Source organism: Agelaius tricolor, unplaced genomic scaffold, assembly GCF_023055355.1.
Source record: "Agelaius tricolor isolate 1412-34295 unplaced genomic scaffold, bAgeTri1.0.p SCAF_50, whole genome shotgun sequence".
NCBI classification, from domain to species: domain Eukaryota; kingdom Metazoa; phylum Chordata; class Aves; order Passeriformes; family Icteridae; genus Agelaius; species Agelaius tricolor.
The window spans coordinates 1,548,546-1,565,363 of NW_027269310.1; the positions used below are offsets into that span (position 1 = coordinate 1,548,546).

A 16,818-nucleotide genomic window follows, 5' to 3' on the forward strand; every position below is an offset into this window, starting at 1 on the left:
ACAAATTGGATGTAATAAGTAGCAATACGTTTGTTCATTAATTAAATCAATAGCTACATAATTATACAATAGAAAAGCAATAACTAAATAGCTAAAACTGCTTGATTCTTAAATGTGCAGCCACACATGGTTGCTTGGCTTGCAGGAATCGTATAGTGCTTTGGGAATTCCATGGTAAAGATATACCTTATAAGGGAAAGTTCACCCAGCGGTCACAGAGGAAGGCTGTAACAACAATCCTTAAACTTGCAAGAATTGCTTAGGCTTGCAGGAATTGTATAGTTTTCTGAAAATTCTACTGTATAGATATGCCTTATAAGGGAAAGTTCACTCAGCGGTTAAAGAGGAAGACTTGGAGCCTTCATCCCACGACCACCAGAAGGCAGAAAAAGACCCCCTAGCAACTGAACGAGCAAGCGCAAAAGACAGACCACGTCATCCCTGAACCCGGGAGAAGACGGCAATAAAAGGCGAACCTTGGGGATAGGAACGGCGCGAGCCTAGAGGAGCGGAGACTCCCGGCCGCCCAGCGCTGAACTTTGCTTATTCTCGCTTGCATAATAATAAATATAATTATATGATCCTTAAATCCAGTGGACTCGTTTATCACAATTTGGTGCCGTGACTTGGATCCAGAAAACAGGGTTGGTTCGAGAATCCTGGGGGGGCGCCCCACCACCTGGTGGCCCTGGCCTTCTCACCCGACCCCTCATCTGAACTGACGAACCTAAATTCGGGAATAAGCAAGGAAAACACCGGTAACCCTGTAAACTTTGTGCACGAAGATCCGAGCGACGACGCAGGACGCGTGAGTATACGAGGTGAACCGCTCGGTTGGGGTTGGGATCCCAGGGCACAGTGAATGAGACGTCCACCTGCGGAAAACGTGAGAGGGACCCTCTAGTAGTGCGGTTCTCGTAGCCCGCGAGGGAGCGAGCCACGACCGAGGGGTTTTGTGTGTGTGTGTGTGTGTGTGTGGAGGTGCCTTGGAAGATGGGGCAGAAGAAGAGCAAGCCTTCTGATCCCATGGGGGAGGGTCCCCAGTTACCCCCAATACCTAATGACAGTCCGTTAGGATTAATGATCAAGTCTTGGGATGACTTGCCTTCCAGAAAGGGGAAGGATAAGGCAAAAATGATAAATTATTGCATGGTAGTACAGGGAGGTAAGAATCTGGATTCAGGAAGTATATACTGGCCCATTTTCGCATCCTTCCAGGATTGGGTCTGTCAAGCCCTGAACATTTATGTGAATTGTAAAGAGCCAGTGAACCCAGAGGAGAGTGCATATGCTAAATTATGGTTGGTAGGAAGTAATGAGCAAACGGCTAGGTTGTTCCCCCTTAAGGGAAGTCAAGGGGAGGAAGACAAAAAGAAAAAGTCTCGACCGGAGGAATATGTTCCTATTTATCCTCCCCCGTATATACCACCAGCTCCCCCTGAACCCCTCCCAAATGCACCCCCAGTATCGGCCCCTAATAGACAGCAGGTCACGGACTCCCCGGATTGCAGAAGGCGTACTTGGAGTCAGATGAGGACAGTAATTGAGGAAGGAGAGAGCAGTGGGTTGTTCCCTCCCAGGGAAATAGCATTAGGAGGACCTCAAGCTGGGATGGGGTTTGTCACTGTTCCCTTGAACTCAGGAGATGTCTGCAAGTTTAAGAAAGAGATGGGAAAATTATTAGAAGACCCCGTAGGAGTAGCAGAAAGAGTGGATCAGTTCCTAGGGCCAAACATATATACTTGGGTAGAGATGCAATCCATTCTAGGCATCCTATTTACAACAGAGGAGAGAGGGATGATTAGAAGGGCAGGAATGAGGATTTGGGACCCCCAACATGTTCAAGGTCCCGCAGCTGATGTGAAATGGCCCTTGCAAAATCCCAACTGGAACAAGCAGGACCCCAACCATCGTGGTCATATGCAGGACTTAAGAACCATCATAACCCAGGGCATACAAGAGGCTGTGCCCCGGGGACAAAACATAAGCAAGGCATTCAAAGAGTGCCAAGGAAAAGATGAGACCCCCACTGAATGGTTGGAAAGATTAAGGAAGAGTTTTCAGTTGTACTCAGGGGTGGACCCAGAGACGCGAATGGCAGCCTTTAATAATAAGTTTGGCTACAAGTTCTGGTGGGGTGGTAACTGTTTGATGTGGCTGGTGCAGCAGAAAAAGCCACTCAATGATGATGATGAGTGGGGTTTTTGAAGTATCATCCCACTGAAAGAGCAGCACATGGAAGTTTGGGCACTTACCAAAAATACCGAGGCTGAGGGGAAGGGACCGCTCTGTCCGATGTGCCTGGCGGTGTTTGATGGTGCTGGCGACTCTCTGCAAAGCCTCCCAGGCTTCTGGCGTTAGCGAGCGTGGGGAAGCCAGGTCGCCGTCTCCTCGTAGAAGGTCGAAGAGCGGTGCCAGTTCTTCTGTGGTGAGGCCCAGGAGAGGTCGGATCCACGTGATGACGCCGCACAGCTGTTGCGTGTCTCTTAATGTCTGGGGGTGCTCGTTGATGGACAGAGGTTGAGGCACGACGGTCCTTCCTGTGATTAAAAACCCGAGGTACTTCCATGGGCTCCATAGCTGGATTTTTTCCTGAGCTATCTGAAACCCCGCGCTTTCGACAGCTGCGACAGTTTTGGAAAGTGCTGTGTCTGAGTAAGACTTGGTGGAAGCACAGATTAGTACATCGTCCATGTAATGTAGGTGTGAGACTCTGTCCAAAGTTTCTCTCATCTGCCTCACCATCGTCATTGGGACCACTGAAGAAAAGCCCCTTGTCTGAAGTTTCTGGCCCTGTTGGAGAAAGTTACATGCCAAGGGCCCCGAGACCTGAGCACAGCTGCTGGCATTGCTAAGCTATTGTTCACAGGTGTGTTTGCTGTATGCTACACTGAACCCAGTGAAAGGAAGAAGGGGGCCCCTTGCCTTTTTGCAACAATAGCCTTGGAAGTTGTCCCACCTCTCGGCCTGGCTGGACTTCTCCTGAGTTTTGGGTGGTCCCCCACAGAAGACCCCTCACTTGTCTTACAGCCGCCGTGACAGACAGACTGAGATGTACAAGGCCTCTCCATCAAAGACCGAGACATGAAATCCCTATGTGAAAAGGCCCCCCCACACTCTTTCCAAGGACTGGCACTGAGACCCCACACGGAGGTGTGTGGGGGAGGCAAGCTAACCAAAGCAAGATGGATGTTGCAGGTGCGAGCAGTGGACCAAGAAGACAATGGCTCTCACCCACTGCAGAGAACATGGACTGTGTGTACCCTTCTCTAAATACCATTTTTTCTCCCAAAAATACAATAGGCTACCTTTGATTCGGTTTCAAGTTTTACCCCTTTCCCCATCAACAAAAAGAGTATAATAAGAGTTTGGATGAACTGCAACCCTGAGATCTCCCCAGACGTGACCTGGTGAACTCCATTGGCTGGACATCAAAGGACTTCTCCTTTTCTATGTTTGGTAGCTCTATACCTTCCTTTCTCTTCCTCCCTCTTTTTCCCTTTTCCCCAATTCCTCCCCAATGCATTTTCTTGTGGTTATTCAATAAAGGTACATTTGTTTTGATTATCACTGCAGCCCCCTGTACCGTGTCGGTGTTTTTTGCACTCTGAGATCAACCCACAAACCATCACGAAACCCGTTCGTAAGGATGGATTGTGACACTTGCATACATACTATAGAAACCTTCTATCAAACCTTAAAAATTCTGTACAAATTCATTTCCAACATTACTGGGTCTGGCACCGCCCAGATCTGGTGTTTGCTGCCACCTCAAGTGCCCAGACCTGGAAATTCCATTGTTCTGGCAGAGCCAAGTCCAGTAATTTTCTGGTAAAGAAAGTCAAAATCTGGCAATTTCCCACTGCTGGCACTGGCAATGCCAAGATCTGGTGTTTGCTGCCACCGCCTGTACCCCAGTCTGGACATTTATCGGTTCTAACACAGCCCAAGTGCAGCAGTTTTTTTGGAAAAAGAAGACAAAACGCAGCAATTTCCTGGTGCCAAGACTGTCACCACCCAGACCTGGTGTTTGATGGCACTGCCCATGCCCAGATCTGAACATTTCCCTGTGCCACACAGCCCAAGTCCAGCAATTGGCTGGCACAGAAAGCCAAAACCAGGCAAATACCTGGTGCCTACACTACTCCAATCTCGTGTGTGCTGACACTGCCAGTGCCGCGATCTGGAATTTTTCAGATGCCTGCACAGCACAATTCCAGCAGTTTGCTGGCACAGAAAGTTCACATTTGGCAATTTCCTGGTAGTGGCAAATACCCCACCAAGATCTGGTGTGCGCTGGCACTGCCAGTGCCCACATCTGGCAATTTCCTGGTGCGAGCACGACCCAAATGCAGCAATTTTCTGGCAAAGAAAACTAAAACCCGGCCACTTTCTGCTACTGGCTCTGGCACTGCCCACATCTTGTGTTTGCTATGCCAGTACCCAGATTTGGAAATTTCCCGGTGCCAGCAGAGCCCAAATCCGGCAGATTTCTGTCACTGCCAACGACACCACCCAGATCTGGTGTTTGCTGGCAGCGCCAGCGCCCAGATCTGAAAACTTCCTGGTGCCAGCACAGCCCAAGTCCAGTGATTTGCTGGCACAGAAAGCCAAAAGTTGGAAATTTCCAGGTTCTGGCTCCAGCACCATCCAGATCTGGTGTTTGCTGGGACCACCAGTGCCCAGATTTGGAAATTTCCCAGTGCCTTCACAGCCCAGGTCCAGCAATTTGGTTTTAGCTAGCTTAGGCAGAGAAGTTCCTGGGACTGGGACTTTCCTTTTTCTTGGAACTGTTTAAACCTGCTCTGGACTGAAAACCCAGAAAAACACCAGAAGCTCACACCTGTGGCCCACTGAGGTCTGGGACGCTGCATTCCAGCACCAGAGGGACTTAGAAGAGACCGAGTGAGCCAACTACACCCCACAAAAAGGACTTTCTGAATTTGCCATCTCTTCAGCACTGTCAGAGGTTTTATTTAATATTATTCATTTTTCATGCTTGGGAATACTTTACTTGTTAAATAACCTGGTTTTCTCAACTTTTCTCCAGGGAAGTTTTTTCCAGAACTAGTAGGAGGAGAGGCCGGTTGAAGTTGCTTTCTAGACGGACCCCTTTTGGAGGTTTCCTCCCAAAATTTGCCCTAAACCAGCACAAACAGTCACAATGGAAACTTCACCAGTGGCACAACACCCCAGCCCACCAGGAAAAGAAAGGACACGTAAAGTTCTCCAAACATTTGTCCTGCTTTGCTGCAAAAGTCCTGCTGCAGACACTGTGCAGTGTGGAAAGCCAAGAGAAGCTGCAGCTGGTGGCAAATCTTGGGACAGGAGCTTGACCTTGTTCTCCAGGAGAGATTCTTGGCAAGAGCAGACAGGAGAAGATTCCTGGAAAACAGGAACAGCTTTCCAGAAGGGAAATGTAAATGAAAGAAACAATCCAAGATGTTTTCCTTTATTTATTTCTATGCTCCCCTTTTCCATGGGGCACTACTTCTCCATCCCAGTAATTCCAGATGCACTGCACCTCTAAGATCGGTGGCTTAGTGATTTTTAGACACTCTAAAATACCATGAGCCACACAGAGTTTTGCTTCCCCTGTTTTTACTGGAAGGCAACACTGGAGATGTAAGTGCAGTGCTGGGCTCAGGTAGGAATCCTAGCCCAAGGGAAGGTGTCCCGCCAGTGTTTGCCCCTCAGCCAGGCCAATGCAGAGCAGCAAGCGAGGGGATTGCTGTGCCAGTGTGCAGGAGTCAGGGCTCTGCACCTGGGCTCAAGGCTGCAAAGTTCCCGTGTTTGGACAGACTCAGGGGCTGTGCCCGGGGCGCGCGGGGCTCGAACGTGGGGCTCGTGGGGCTCATGGGGAACGGACACGGGGACGAACGGCCCCGGTGCTTCAGTTGCAGCGGCGGCAGCGGCGGCAGCAGCAGCGGCGGCAGCGGCAACAGCGGCAGAAGCAGCAAAGCAGATAACCGATAAGGATCTTTCTCTCTTTCTTTCTCTGTCTCTCTTTCTTGGTCTTTCTCTCTTTCTGTCTCTGAGTCTCCCTTTCCCGCTGTCGGGCACCCTTCTCCCGGGGTCCCTCGCCCGGCGTCCCTCTCCTCTCCCCGCCTCCCTCTCCTCTCCCCGCCTCCCTCTCCCCCTGCCGGGCCGGGCCATGCCCCCGGCCCGCCCCCGGCCCCGGGCGGGGCTGCCCCGTGCCCGGCCCCGCCCGTCCCGCCGCGGTCTCGCCTCCGCCCGGCTCTGGCCCTACTGGCGGTGGCGCTGCTGGGCGGGCATCAGTGCCGTGTGCGGGGGCGGCATCGCCGCCCTTTGCCTCCGCCTGGCCCGAGCCCGGCCCCGGCCCCGGCCCCGAGGCAGGCTCCAGCCCCGAGCCCGGCCCCGGCCCCGGCCCCTCCCGAGGCCCGCGGAGGACACAGGCGGCGCGGCCGCTGCCGCCGCCTCCGCTGCGGCTTCCCCGGCCCGAGCTCCGCCGCTCGGCAGCGCGGCCGCCGGCCCCGAGCCTCCCGTGCCGCGTTGCGAGGAGCGAAGGCCTGGGCATGGCCGGCCCGGGGCGGCTGAGGGGCGCTCGGGGGCCGTTGCTGGCCCCGGGCCGAGCGCTGACAGCCGCGTCCCGCCCGCAGGGACGGCGCACGAGGCCCTGCAGGAGCGCTACCGCCTGGGTTCGCTGCTGGGGCGCGGAGGATTCGGCAGCGTCTTCGCGGCCACGCGGCTCTCGGACGGCGCCCCGGTGAGCGGCGGGGCCGGCGGCGGGCGCAGGACGAGGGGGCGGAGGAGGAGGAGGAGGAGGAGGAGGATGGGGCTGGGCAGAGCGGGCGGCGAGCTGAGCCCGCTGCTGTCCTTGGCTTGCAGGTGGCCATCAAGAGGGTGCCACGGAACCGCGTGCGGCACTGGGGCGAGCTGGTGAGTGAGCGGGGCCAGCGGCAGCAGCCGGGGCTGCCGGGCGGGGATGAGCCGAGGCCCGGCACGGTGGAAGCCGCCAGGACGCCTCGAGGGGGAGCGGGCGTGGGCGCAGCGCAGGGCGCAGAGCATCCCGGGCTGGCTCAGGGCTTCCCCAGGCCTGGCACGGCATCGGCCCCACTGAGGGCATCGTGCTCCTCCCGCAGCCCGACGGCAGCAGGGCCCCGCTGGAGATCGTGCTGCTAGCCAAGGTGTCCACTGGCTTCCCCGGCGTGGTCCAGCTGCTGGAGTGGCTCGAGCTCCCCAACCACATCGTGATGGTGATGGAGCGGCCAGAGCGGTGTCAGGACCTGCAGCGTTTCATTGAGGCACGGCAGTTCCTGCCCGAGGAGGTGGCGCGGGAGCTGTTCCGCCAGGTGCTGGAGGCCGTGTGGCACTGCACCAGCTGCGGGGTCCTGCACCGCGACATCAAACCTCAGAACATCGTGCTTGACCTGGCCACCCAGCAGGCCAAATTGATCGACTTTGGCTGTGGCACCTACCTGCAAGAGACAGCCTACACCCACTTTGCAGGTGAGCCCACGTAAGGGTGTACTCCTGGTCCCGGGATCTCATGGCCCAACATCTCCCAGCCCAAGCGGGGATTCTCCCTTTTGCTGCCAGTCAGGGGACTGAGTCTTCAGCTGAGTTGCTTTAGAGTGGGGCTGGGTGGGGAGCCATCTTCCAGCCCTGCTGGCAGCCTTTGCCAGCCACTCTGCCCAGGACTGGGGCTGGGCTGGGGCAGCCAGCCCGCCCAAAACCCCCCTGGGTGGGGGTAGCAGAGAGCGGGGAGGAACCTGTGCCCCAGCCAGTTTGGTGTGCAGGCGAGAGGAAGGGCTTGCACTGCTCCACTCGCCCTGTTTGCCTTGGCTTCCTAATATTTTTGGGGCAATGCAGACATGGAGGATAGGGGCATGTTTTCACCAGCAGTGAGTGGGTTCTTCCTTTGCATGTCATGGTCAGGCTTAGCCAGGGCTTCCTCTGCCCTCTTCTGACACCAGTGGCTTCTTTTCCAAGCCCAAGTTTGTGCACAAGTCCCAGGTGCTGGCGAGAGGGCAGTGGTCACCCTGTGTGCCACTGATGCAGCCCCCGCAGGCCCAGGGATGCTGGGGCCAGGCTCTGGGAGCAGCAGCATCCCCCTGCTGAACTCCATCTGTATTCCATAGGAACACCGTCCTACAGCCCCCCGGAATGGAACGACTTTGGCTGGTACCATGGCGAGGCAGCAACGATCTGGTCCCTGGGCATCCTGCTGCACCAGATGGTCTGCGGGGAGCACCCTTTCAGGAGGGGCCGGAACCTCAGCTGGGGCCAGCTCCCGCTGCCACAAGGGCTCTCTCAAGGTGGATCCTCTTCTCTGGGCACGGGGGGAATCCCAGTGCTGGGAGCCAGCAGCGGGCTCGTGAGCATCCCGCTCTGGCAGCTGCTGAGGAGGTGGCACATGTCCTGCTCTCCTCCAAAACAGGGAATTGATGGGAAAGTTTAGGCCCAGCCCTGAGCGCATCCAGCAAGGCCTGGGCATGGCAATAGTGGGGCAAAGCAGACAGGAGCCTTCTCTGGCTGACCGGCACTTTCTGCTTTCTCTGCCCAGAGTGCAAAGATCTGATCAGGTGGTGTTTATCCGTGAACTCCTTGGAAAGACCCACATTAGAAGACCTGTTCTGTGATCCTTGGGTGCAGGATATTCCTCGGCCGTAGAAGAAGGGAGAGAGCCACAGGCACACTTTGATCCAGGGCCCTGGTAAGTTGCAGCTCCACACATGCCTTGGCAATCAGAAGCAAAGGAACCCAGACCTTTTTGTGCTGCCTGTGTCACTGCACGGGGGTCATGGGATGGGCACACGCAGCCCTTGTGCTGCAGCTGAGCTGCTCTGCCCAGCACTGGTGGCCGCCATCCAAGCTGGTTTTGCTTGTGCTGGTTCCCTGAGAGCTGGGGCCCTGGGCAGAGCCCTGAGAGCCTGGTCTCCCCCCAGGGAAGGAGAAGGAGCTCCTGGAGAAGCTGTACCGGGTGGGGATGCTGCTGCTGCTGCTGCTGCTGCTGCTGCTGCTGCTGCTGCTGGAGACAGCCAGGATGACATCAAGGATGAGAAGCTCTTCCTCAGCCTGGCCACTGGAGGCTGAAGGTGATGGACTTTGGTTCTGGCACCTTCTTCAAAGCCAGACTCCACAGGGAATTTGCAGGTGAGTCCCCACCCGGGGAAATGCTGCCAGATTTGGGCATGGCCCAGCCTGGCTGGGAAGCAAAGGTTCCCCCTCTGCTGGGGCAGATGCAACTCATTCTTCAGTCGCTGCCCAGCTGCTTTTGGCAGGGCTGGGGCATGGGCTGGGCTGGGTACAAATGGGAGTGGGCTCCTGGCCCTGCCAACAGCCCCCAGCAGCCACCGTGGCCTGGGCTGGGGCTGGGGCTGGGGCAGCCAGCCCGACACAAGCAAAGCCCCATGGTGGGAGCAGAGGTGGGACTCCAGAAGCTGTGCAGGGGCTGCTTTGCTCTGCAGGCAAGGAAGGGCTGGGCTGCTGCACTGCCCTTGTTTGCTTTGGGATCACCGTGATTTTGGGGGGCAGTGCTGGGTGGAAGTGAGAAAGTGTGGGCTTCCCTCACCCATGGCTGGGTTTTTCCCTACCATGTAGGAGTTGGCCTTCCTCAAGGCCCTGACAGAGATAAGAGTTTTTCCCGTTTTTCTTGTTTTCCTTTTTTGTCTGTAATCTCTTTTCAAGAATGTGTTGTTTGTTTTTCCAGAGGAAGCGTTCCAGGTGGTCCAGTGTGGATGGGGAAGTGCTTGGGAGCAGCTGTGGCGTGGATGGGCGGTGGCCTTGGAGAAGGCTGAGGACGTGGTTTGGGAGCAGCTTTTCTTGCAGCCGTGGCTGGCGTGAGGTGGGTCCCTGTGTGCTTGGCAGGGTGGGATCAGAGCTTTTGGGAGATGGCAGCGAGCACAGGAGCATCCTGCTCTGGGCAGCTGCTGAGGGCTGGATGTGCCGTGGCTGGCTGCAGGCTGGGCACATGTCCTGCCCTCCTGCTCTGCTGCCAAAGGCAGCAGGGATGGGCAGCTCTGGGCACAGCTCTGGGCACAGCCAGCATGGCCTGGGCACCGCAGGCCTTGGCACAAGGGCACAGGAGCCCTCAGCTGACGGGCACTTTCTGCTTTCTCTCCTTGCAGCCGGGCTCTGTGGCTGCTGAGGCTGCTCTGGGCTCTGCCAGGGCTCTGCTGGGCTCAGCCCTGGGCCCAGCTGGGCTGGCTCTGCCCTCACATTGCTCTGACAGCTTTGCATCAGACGAGCCCCTTGCGAGCACAGCGCCTGAGCTTTCTGCTTTGGCAGCTGAGTGAGACTCTGCTGCAGGCCCAGAGATTGCAGCTGGGGACACACATCCAATTGGCAAGAACCCAAACCCTCCACAGTCCCAGCTGAATGCCTGGATCTGCACAGGGTGTTTGTCTGTCCCATTCTTCCTTCTTGATTGTGCAATTGCACTTTCTTCCTCCTCTAGAAGTGCCTGAGTGGGCCAAAGCTGGCGAGTGGGCCGTGTTCCTGAGGCAGTGCAGTCTGGAGCTGTTGGATGGAGAATTGCCCTTCTGCACTGCCAAACCAGAGCAAAAAGCCCTAAGTGGGACTTTGTGTCTCTAAGAAATCCCTGACAGTTTCAAAGGGAATGTGCAGCTCCTTCCCAGGCTGAGAAGGAAGGGCATCTTCTAAAGGATTTGGGCTTTGACAGAGTTTCCATTCCCAGTCCTGCTTGGAGCGGGAAGGGCACAAAGCAATTTCCTCTTGCTTTGAGCACAATTTCAAATGGCAATGTTGGAAACAAAGCCCAGAATCTTTAAAAGGCTGCTGGGGTCAGTAAGATGGATCCATGCCATCAGCACATTTACAATGTAAATAACTGAGTTCCCCTTTAAAAAAATCATTTACCTCTTAATGCAAAGATTCAGAAGTTTTTCACTAACACTTGGGTTTTGTTTTCATCTTTCACATTTTATACAGTTTTTTTTCTTTTTCCTTTTTTTCCTTTAAATAGAAAACATGTCCTACAGAAGGAGTGTCCTTTGCTCCTGGTTCCTGTGTGGAGCAGCTCCCTTCCTGCTGGCTGAGCTGCTCAGGCAGAGCCCGGCAGCTCCTGGCCCTGCAGGGCTGAGGCTTTTCCCCGTTGCTGGGCACAGACTGATGGAGCAGCACTGCTGAACACGGGCACACACAGAGGGGCCAGCAGCAGCTGCCTTTGGCCACCTGAGGCTCCAAGGCCCAACCTCTGAGCAGCCAGGGCTGGAAGAGACTGGCAGCATCTGATCCCTGACTCTGGGCCAGGGCTGCACAAATGACCCCACAGCAGCAGCAGCAGCAGCAGCAGTAGCAGCAGCAGATGGAGCTGACTTTCAGCACAGCCCCTGCCCCTGTTCCCTCCCGTGTGCAGCGGTGTCAGAGCAGCCTGAGGCACCTGGGAGCCCCCAGTGCCAGCAGGGACTTGAGATGGCAGCCCTGGGCTCCTGGAGGCTGTGCAAGGAACGCAGCTGGGCACTCCCTGTCCATGGGGAGCTTGCAGATGGAAAAGGCTGCTGTGCCCAGGCAGCTCCAAGGGCACAGAAAGGAGGCTCTGGAGCACTGGATCTGTGCCAGTGCCACAGTCCTGGGCAGCAGCCAGGCAGCCCTGGGGGAACAGAGGGCACAGCAAGAGGGACAGAAGCAGGCAAGGGCAGAGACTGGGAAGAGCCAGGCCCGCGAGCAGGAACAGCTGCTCCATTGCACTCTTGGAGAAAGCTCTTGGCTGCTTCAAAGCGCTGAAAGGCGTGAAGGGCAGAGAGGAGGCCACAGCAAACAATGCTCCTGTTTGCACAGCCTCCCCTCTGCGTGTCCCAGAAGGAATTGGATGGACTGGATTCGTCTCTCCGAGTGCTCTCGTTCAGCATGAGCAGCTCAGCACCAGGAGCTGAAGGAGCTGAAGCCTCAGGCCACAGGAGCTGGGCAAGAGGGAACTTCTGGAGCAAAGTAATGCTGCTGAAATAGCCCCAGCTGAATGCAGCGGATATCATCATGGAATCACAGAATCCTTTCTGTTGGAAAAGCCCTCTGAGCTCACCCAGTGCAGCCGCTCAGCCAGCAGTGCCAAGCCCAGCACTAAAGCACATCCCTGAAGTGCCAAGGCCTGGACAGCAGCCCTGAGTGAGGCCTGGACAGCAGGCCCTGAGCCAAAGGTGGCCTCTGGAGGAACCTTCCAACCAAGGGTTATCTTTGTATCTGCTCCCTGATGAGATATGCATGGTCATTAGCACTGTGATAGATGTAGCCACTCCTTAGTGAAACATGGATGGCCCTTTGTGTATTTAGAAGCCAGAGAAGGCCATGAAATCTGACATCTGGCCTTGTGTGGGGCTGAAGGATCAAAGTCAGCTGCCTTGGCTCCTCCTTGAGGCCTGGCCAGGCTTTGGGAGGGAGCCAAGAGGAGGATGAAAGCAGATGTTGGCACACTAGCAGTGCTGTCAGTTTGTTCATGCAGCACTGTCAGAGCTGGGCCCTCTCCCAGCAGGCTTGGAGCCTCAGCTGGGGCTGGAGGCACCTGCAGGAATTGCCAGTGCCCAGGAGTGGCTCTGCAGCCCTTGGCTGTGACAGCTTCCCCAGCTGCTGTGTGCATCTGGGGGATGGCAAAGGCTGAGGGGAAATGCTGCTGCATCTTTCTTAATCACTGCAGGCAATCTTTGGTGGGGATGATTGGGTGCATTGCTGAGCTGCTCCTTTTGTGATTCTTTGCTGCTCTGAACTGCAGGAAATGACACTGATTCTTTCAGCTGGAGTCTGTGTCTTTGGTGCTGACTTTGGCCACTGGTCAAACCAAACTGGCCCAGTCTGGCCAGATCCCAACCAAATGTCACTTGTTCAATGTCAATGTGAGGCATCAGTGCCATCAGAAATTCCCAGATGGGAAGCCCTTCCCTGGAGTTCCCTGGCTCTAGAGTGGGCTGAGGTGGGAGCCCCGTGGGAGCAGTGGGGCAGTCGGGTAAAAGAAGCTGCAGCCCTGGATGTCTTCAAATGCATCCAAAAAGTGCACATGGAAAAGGAAAAGGACTTGTGGGTTTGGGCAGACAAAGATGAATTTGTTAAGAGTCCATTGGAAACAGCACCTTCAGAAGGAACAATTATTGTTGGAATGCTCCCACATGGAGCAAGAGCAGAAGGTTTTAATCTTGAGCTCAGCTGCATTTGTACCAGTGAAATATCACTATGATAACTAACTATATGCATTTATTGTATAATAAGACCTTAATATATATATATTTGTATACTTATATATATATATATATTTTATATATATGTCTGTATCTATCTGTCTATATGTATATCTATGTATGAAATAATAATAATGTGAAATAGTGATGACAATACTAATTTGGTAGCTTTGGCTACTCAGGGATGTAACTCTGAATACCCTACAGAACAGGATTGGCCAGGGCCCTACTGTCAGTGGTCAACTATGTGAGATTGTATACAATGTAAAAAGGAGGAAGGGATGAAATTGGCTATTTCCCAGGGTTTGGTGATACTGTGATGCAGAGGGCTTTGTCTGTTGCTGTGAAAAATACAGGGATGAAGCCTGCAGGGTTTTTCATGTCCCAGACTATGCACAAGCTGCAGGATTGGTTGAACGGGTGAAGGGGTTGTTAAAAGAGCAGTTGAAAAAATGAGGAGATGGGAACCTTTGCCCATGGAGAACCCATCTCCCAGATGTGCTCCATGCCCTGAACAATGGCCCGCGGGGGAAATGGAAACCCCCTGGCTGTGCACGGCTGCCCCCAATTTGCAAATCCAACCATGGGCAGTGAGACTTGGACTGCCTGGGAAATTGTTCTGGCTGTGATGGCCCCTGGCAGGGCCAGCCCAGAGGCTGCAGGGCTGGGCCTTCCTGCATTGGAATTAATGAGGATGAATTCAAAGCAAATGAGAGCCATCAATACTGAAACAGGAATTCAGATTCCTCCAGGACACTTTGCTTTGGTAACTGCTCCCTTGGAGCTTGGCCTTGCAAAGTGTTCATGTCATGGCAGGAGGAATTGATGCAGAATATCCAGGAGAAATTACAGTAATTCTGTTAAACAATAGTGAACAAGATTGGATTATTCAACCCTGTGACAGGGTAGCACAATTATTGATATTGCAATTTTAGGAACGATTGTGAAAAAAGGAGCTCCAGCTGCAATCACCACCGTTTGTGGAGATAAAGGGTTTGGATGCAGCAGTCCTAATAATGGAGCCAGAGTGTGGGTCCGGAGGCCAAATGGCCCTCCCGAGGCAGCTGAAGGAGCAGCTCCTGGGAAAGACAACTCGGAGTCCTGAAAGCTGGGCAGGAGCAATGGGAATGTGTCCCTGCAGCCAAGGATTGTGTGTGAGAACAAGTAGATGTGACAGGATATTGTTTTACACATGCTGCCAGACCAAATCTCCCTGTTTGCCCCAAGGGCCCCTTTGGCAAATGCTCTGATCCACGGGGCTCCATGGGAAGGCTGCTGTGACACTGAGGGACTTGCACAGGAATTGCATCCAGGAGCCTGGGTGCCCCTCAGGGACTGGGACCCAGTCCCTTCCAGCCAGAGGGGAAAGGGCCCCCCAAGCCTTGTTAGCCCCAGACAACATGGTAAAGCTGAACAGCAAAGGGCCTGGGGGCATTATTCTGGAATTCAAAAGGTGCCAGCTCCATGGACAACGGAATTCTTGTTCCTAACTCCAAGGAGATTGAGAAAAAAGAATGAAGAAAGGTGTCACTGAAGCACTACTGATGTCTGTAAGGTGTTCCTTGATAGTCAGCCAGAATCTTTGTCTGCCACAAACACCTCTAGTGTTTGACCAAGGGGTTAGTCATCAAAATGTAATGATGAGTTCTGATGGATTGCTGAGCTTCTTTTGTAATTCTTTGCTAATGATGATGTGCTTTGCTGAGCTTATCCTTTTGTAATGCTTTGCAGCTGTGCATGATATAAATGCCACAATTCCTTCAGTTGGTGTCTGTGTCTTTGGTAGTGACCCTGCCCACTGGTGAAACAGGGCCCCCTCTTGCCTAAGTGTTAGCTGGGAAGGCAAAAAGCCTCCCTCCAAAATTCCCCCCTTGCTCCTTGTTCCCCCCTTCATAGCCTGAGCATGATGTGCTCTGGTCTGGGCTGTGCCCGGGGTCAGCTGGGGTCACCTGTCCTGGCTGTGTCCCCTGCCAAGCTCCCCTGCAGCCCCAGCCCCTCCCCAGCGTGGCTGGACGAGGGGCAGGACAGGCCTTGGCTGTGCTGCAGCTCAGCAAGAACAAAACCATCTCTGTGTGCTCAGCGCTGTGCTCAGCACCCGGCCCAGCAGTGTCTCAGTGCCAGGGGCTGTGCCCTCAGTGCCTGCCAGGGCTTTCCATGGCAACTGCCAGGCCAGGTGCCCCAGGTGTCCCCCCCAGTGCCGGTTGCCATGGAAACAGTGCCCAGCCCTGCCCCTTTCTGTCTGGCTGACCTGGCCTTTGGCCCTGGCAGTGCCCTTGGCTGCTGGTTCCTGGTGCCTGAGCGGCCAGCGCGGCACAGGGCAGGTGGCCATGGCACAGCCCCCAGCAAGGGATCCCCTCTGGCTCTGGGCACTGACACCAGCCCTGAGCAAGGGGCCCAGGCCAGCTTTCCATGCCCACCAACCATCACAACGGCTCCGAGCATTGCTTGCCATGGCACCAAACCAAGGAACGGGTCCCTGTGGCTGTTGCCATGGCACCTGCTGGCACCAACCAGTGTCACTGCAATTGTACCTGGAACAGCCCTGGCACCGCTTTGTCCTCAGGGTTGCCATGGCAGCCCAGGGCAGCAGCAGCTCTGCAGGCAAGGGGCCATGGAGCCTGGCTGCAGAAATGGCTCCTGGGGCTGCTTTCCAAGGAAACCTGAACTGATGGCGGTTGCCATGGCACCCAAACCCAGCACTGGGGTCCCTGCAGTGTCCATGGCAGCAGCCCCTTGCAATGGCCCACTGCCTGTTGGGATGATGATCCACCCTCACAGCTGGCCCAGGGCAGGGCTGGAGTGCTCTTGGTGCCACCTTGGGCTTGGCACACACTTGAGGAGGATGTCTGTTTGCAATGGGGGAACTCAGGAGTTTTAGATGGCTTCAAAACTCAAAGAAGGAAAATCCCTCTTTGCCTGAGTGCAGCCACTTCTCCAAGCATAGCAGCTCCCAGGTGAGTGAGGAGAGACACCATGGGCTTGGGGAATGTGCAGCAAGGTTGTCCACACTGGCTCAGAGCTCAAGGCACAGCTTCTCTGAGCAGGCCAGACCTCCTTAGGACCTCCTAAAGTCCTTGTGCTGTGTCTGTGCTGCTGAGCTGGGCCGGGCTCCTGGCCCAGAGGCAGCTCCTGGCAAGGGCAGCAGAGCTGCAGAGAGACAGCTCTGGGCAGGAGCAGCTCCTGTGCACAGCCCAGCAGGGCTGGGGCACTGCCTGCAGCCAGCCCGGGCACAGCACAGAGGCACAGAGAGCTTCAAGCAGGCAGGGCTGGGAAGGGGCTGGGAAGTGCCTGGGGCACAATCACTGCCAGCCCTTGGCACAGCAACCTCTGGCTGCAGGACAATGCAGCTGCAGCTCCTGCACTGATCTCCTAAAGCTGCAACATCCCAATGCCTGCAGACTCTGGCAGTGCATCTCTGAGGATTTCTGCTGCAGGGGAGCTGAAATGCTCATGAAGCTCTCACATGCTGATCACTCACAGAATATTTCCAAGACAAGGATTTTGATTGAAATGAGGCAATTTCCTAAGACTTTGTCTTCAGATTCCTACTACTGGAGAGTGGCAGGGAGGGGGGATAATTATTAAAGGATGATTATGAATTATTAGTTCTGAATTTTGGCAAGTGGTGCCTGAGACCACCAAACTGTTCCTTCTAGTGACCAGCAGGTTC

The 16,818-nt window shown here is 55.0% G+C and overlaps 2 protein-coding genes across 2 annotated transcripts in view; one reads left to right on the top strand and one right to left on the bottom strand.

Annotated features, from left to right (window-relative positions):
• LOC139604387 (zinc finger protein ZFP2-like) overlaps positions 1 to 16,818 on the bottom strand; it is a 521,402-nt gene that overhangs the window by 262,826 nt on the left and 241,758 nt on the right. The window lies entirely within an intron of this gene.
• Positions 5,570 to 8,634, top strand: LOC139604367 (serine/threonine-protein kinase pim-1-like). Its single transcript, XM_071455540.1, has 6 exons — positions 5,570 to 5,625; positions 6,040 to 6,727; positions 6,850 to 6,900; positions 7,104 to 7,470; positions 8,103 to 8,279; positions 8,528 to 8,634. Exons 1-6 carry the CDS (start codon positions 5,570 to 5,572, stop codon positions 8,632 to 8,634), a joined length of 1,446 nt encoding a protein of 481 aa, XP_071311641.1.

Excerpts from the sequence above, each read along its gene's own strand:
- LOC139604367 (XM_071455540.1), top strand. The coding sequence starts at position 5,570 with ATGAGCCACACAGAGTTTTGCTTCCCCTGTTTTTACTGGAAGGCAACA. Across the intron at positions 6,728-6,849 it reads GGCTCTCGGACGGCGCCCCG|GTGGCCATCAAGAGGGTGCC; the intron begins GTGAGCGGCGGG and ends CTTGGCTTGCAG. Across the intron at positions 6,901-7,103 it reads TGCGGCACTGGGGCGAGCTG|CCCGACGGCAGCAGGGCCCC; the intron begins GTGAGTGAGCGG and ends CTCCTCCCGCAG.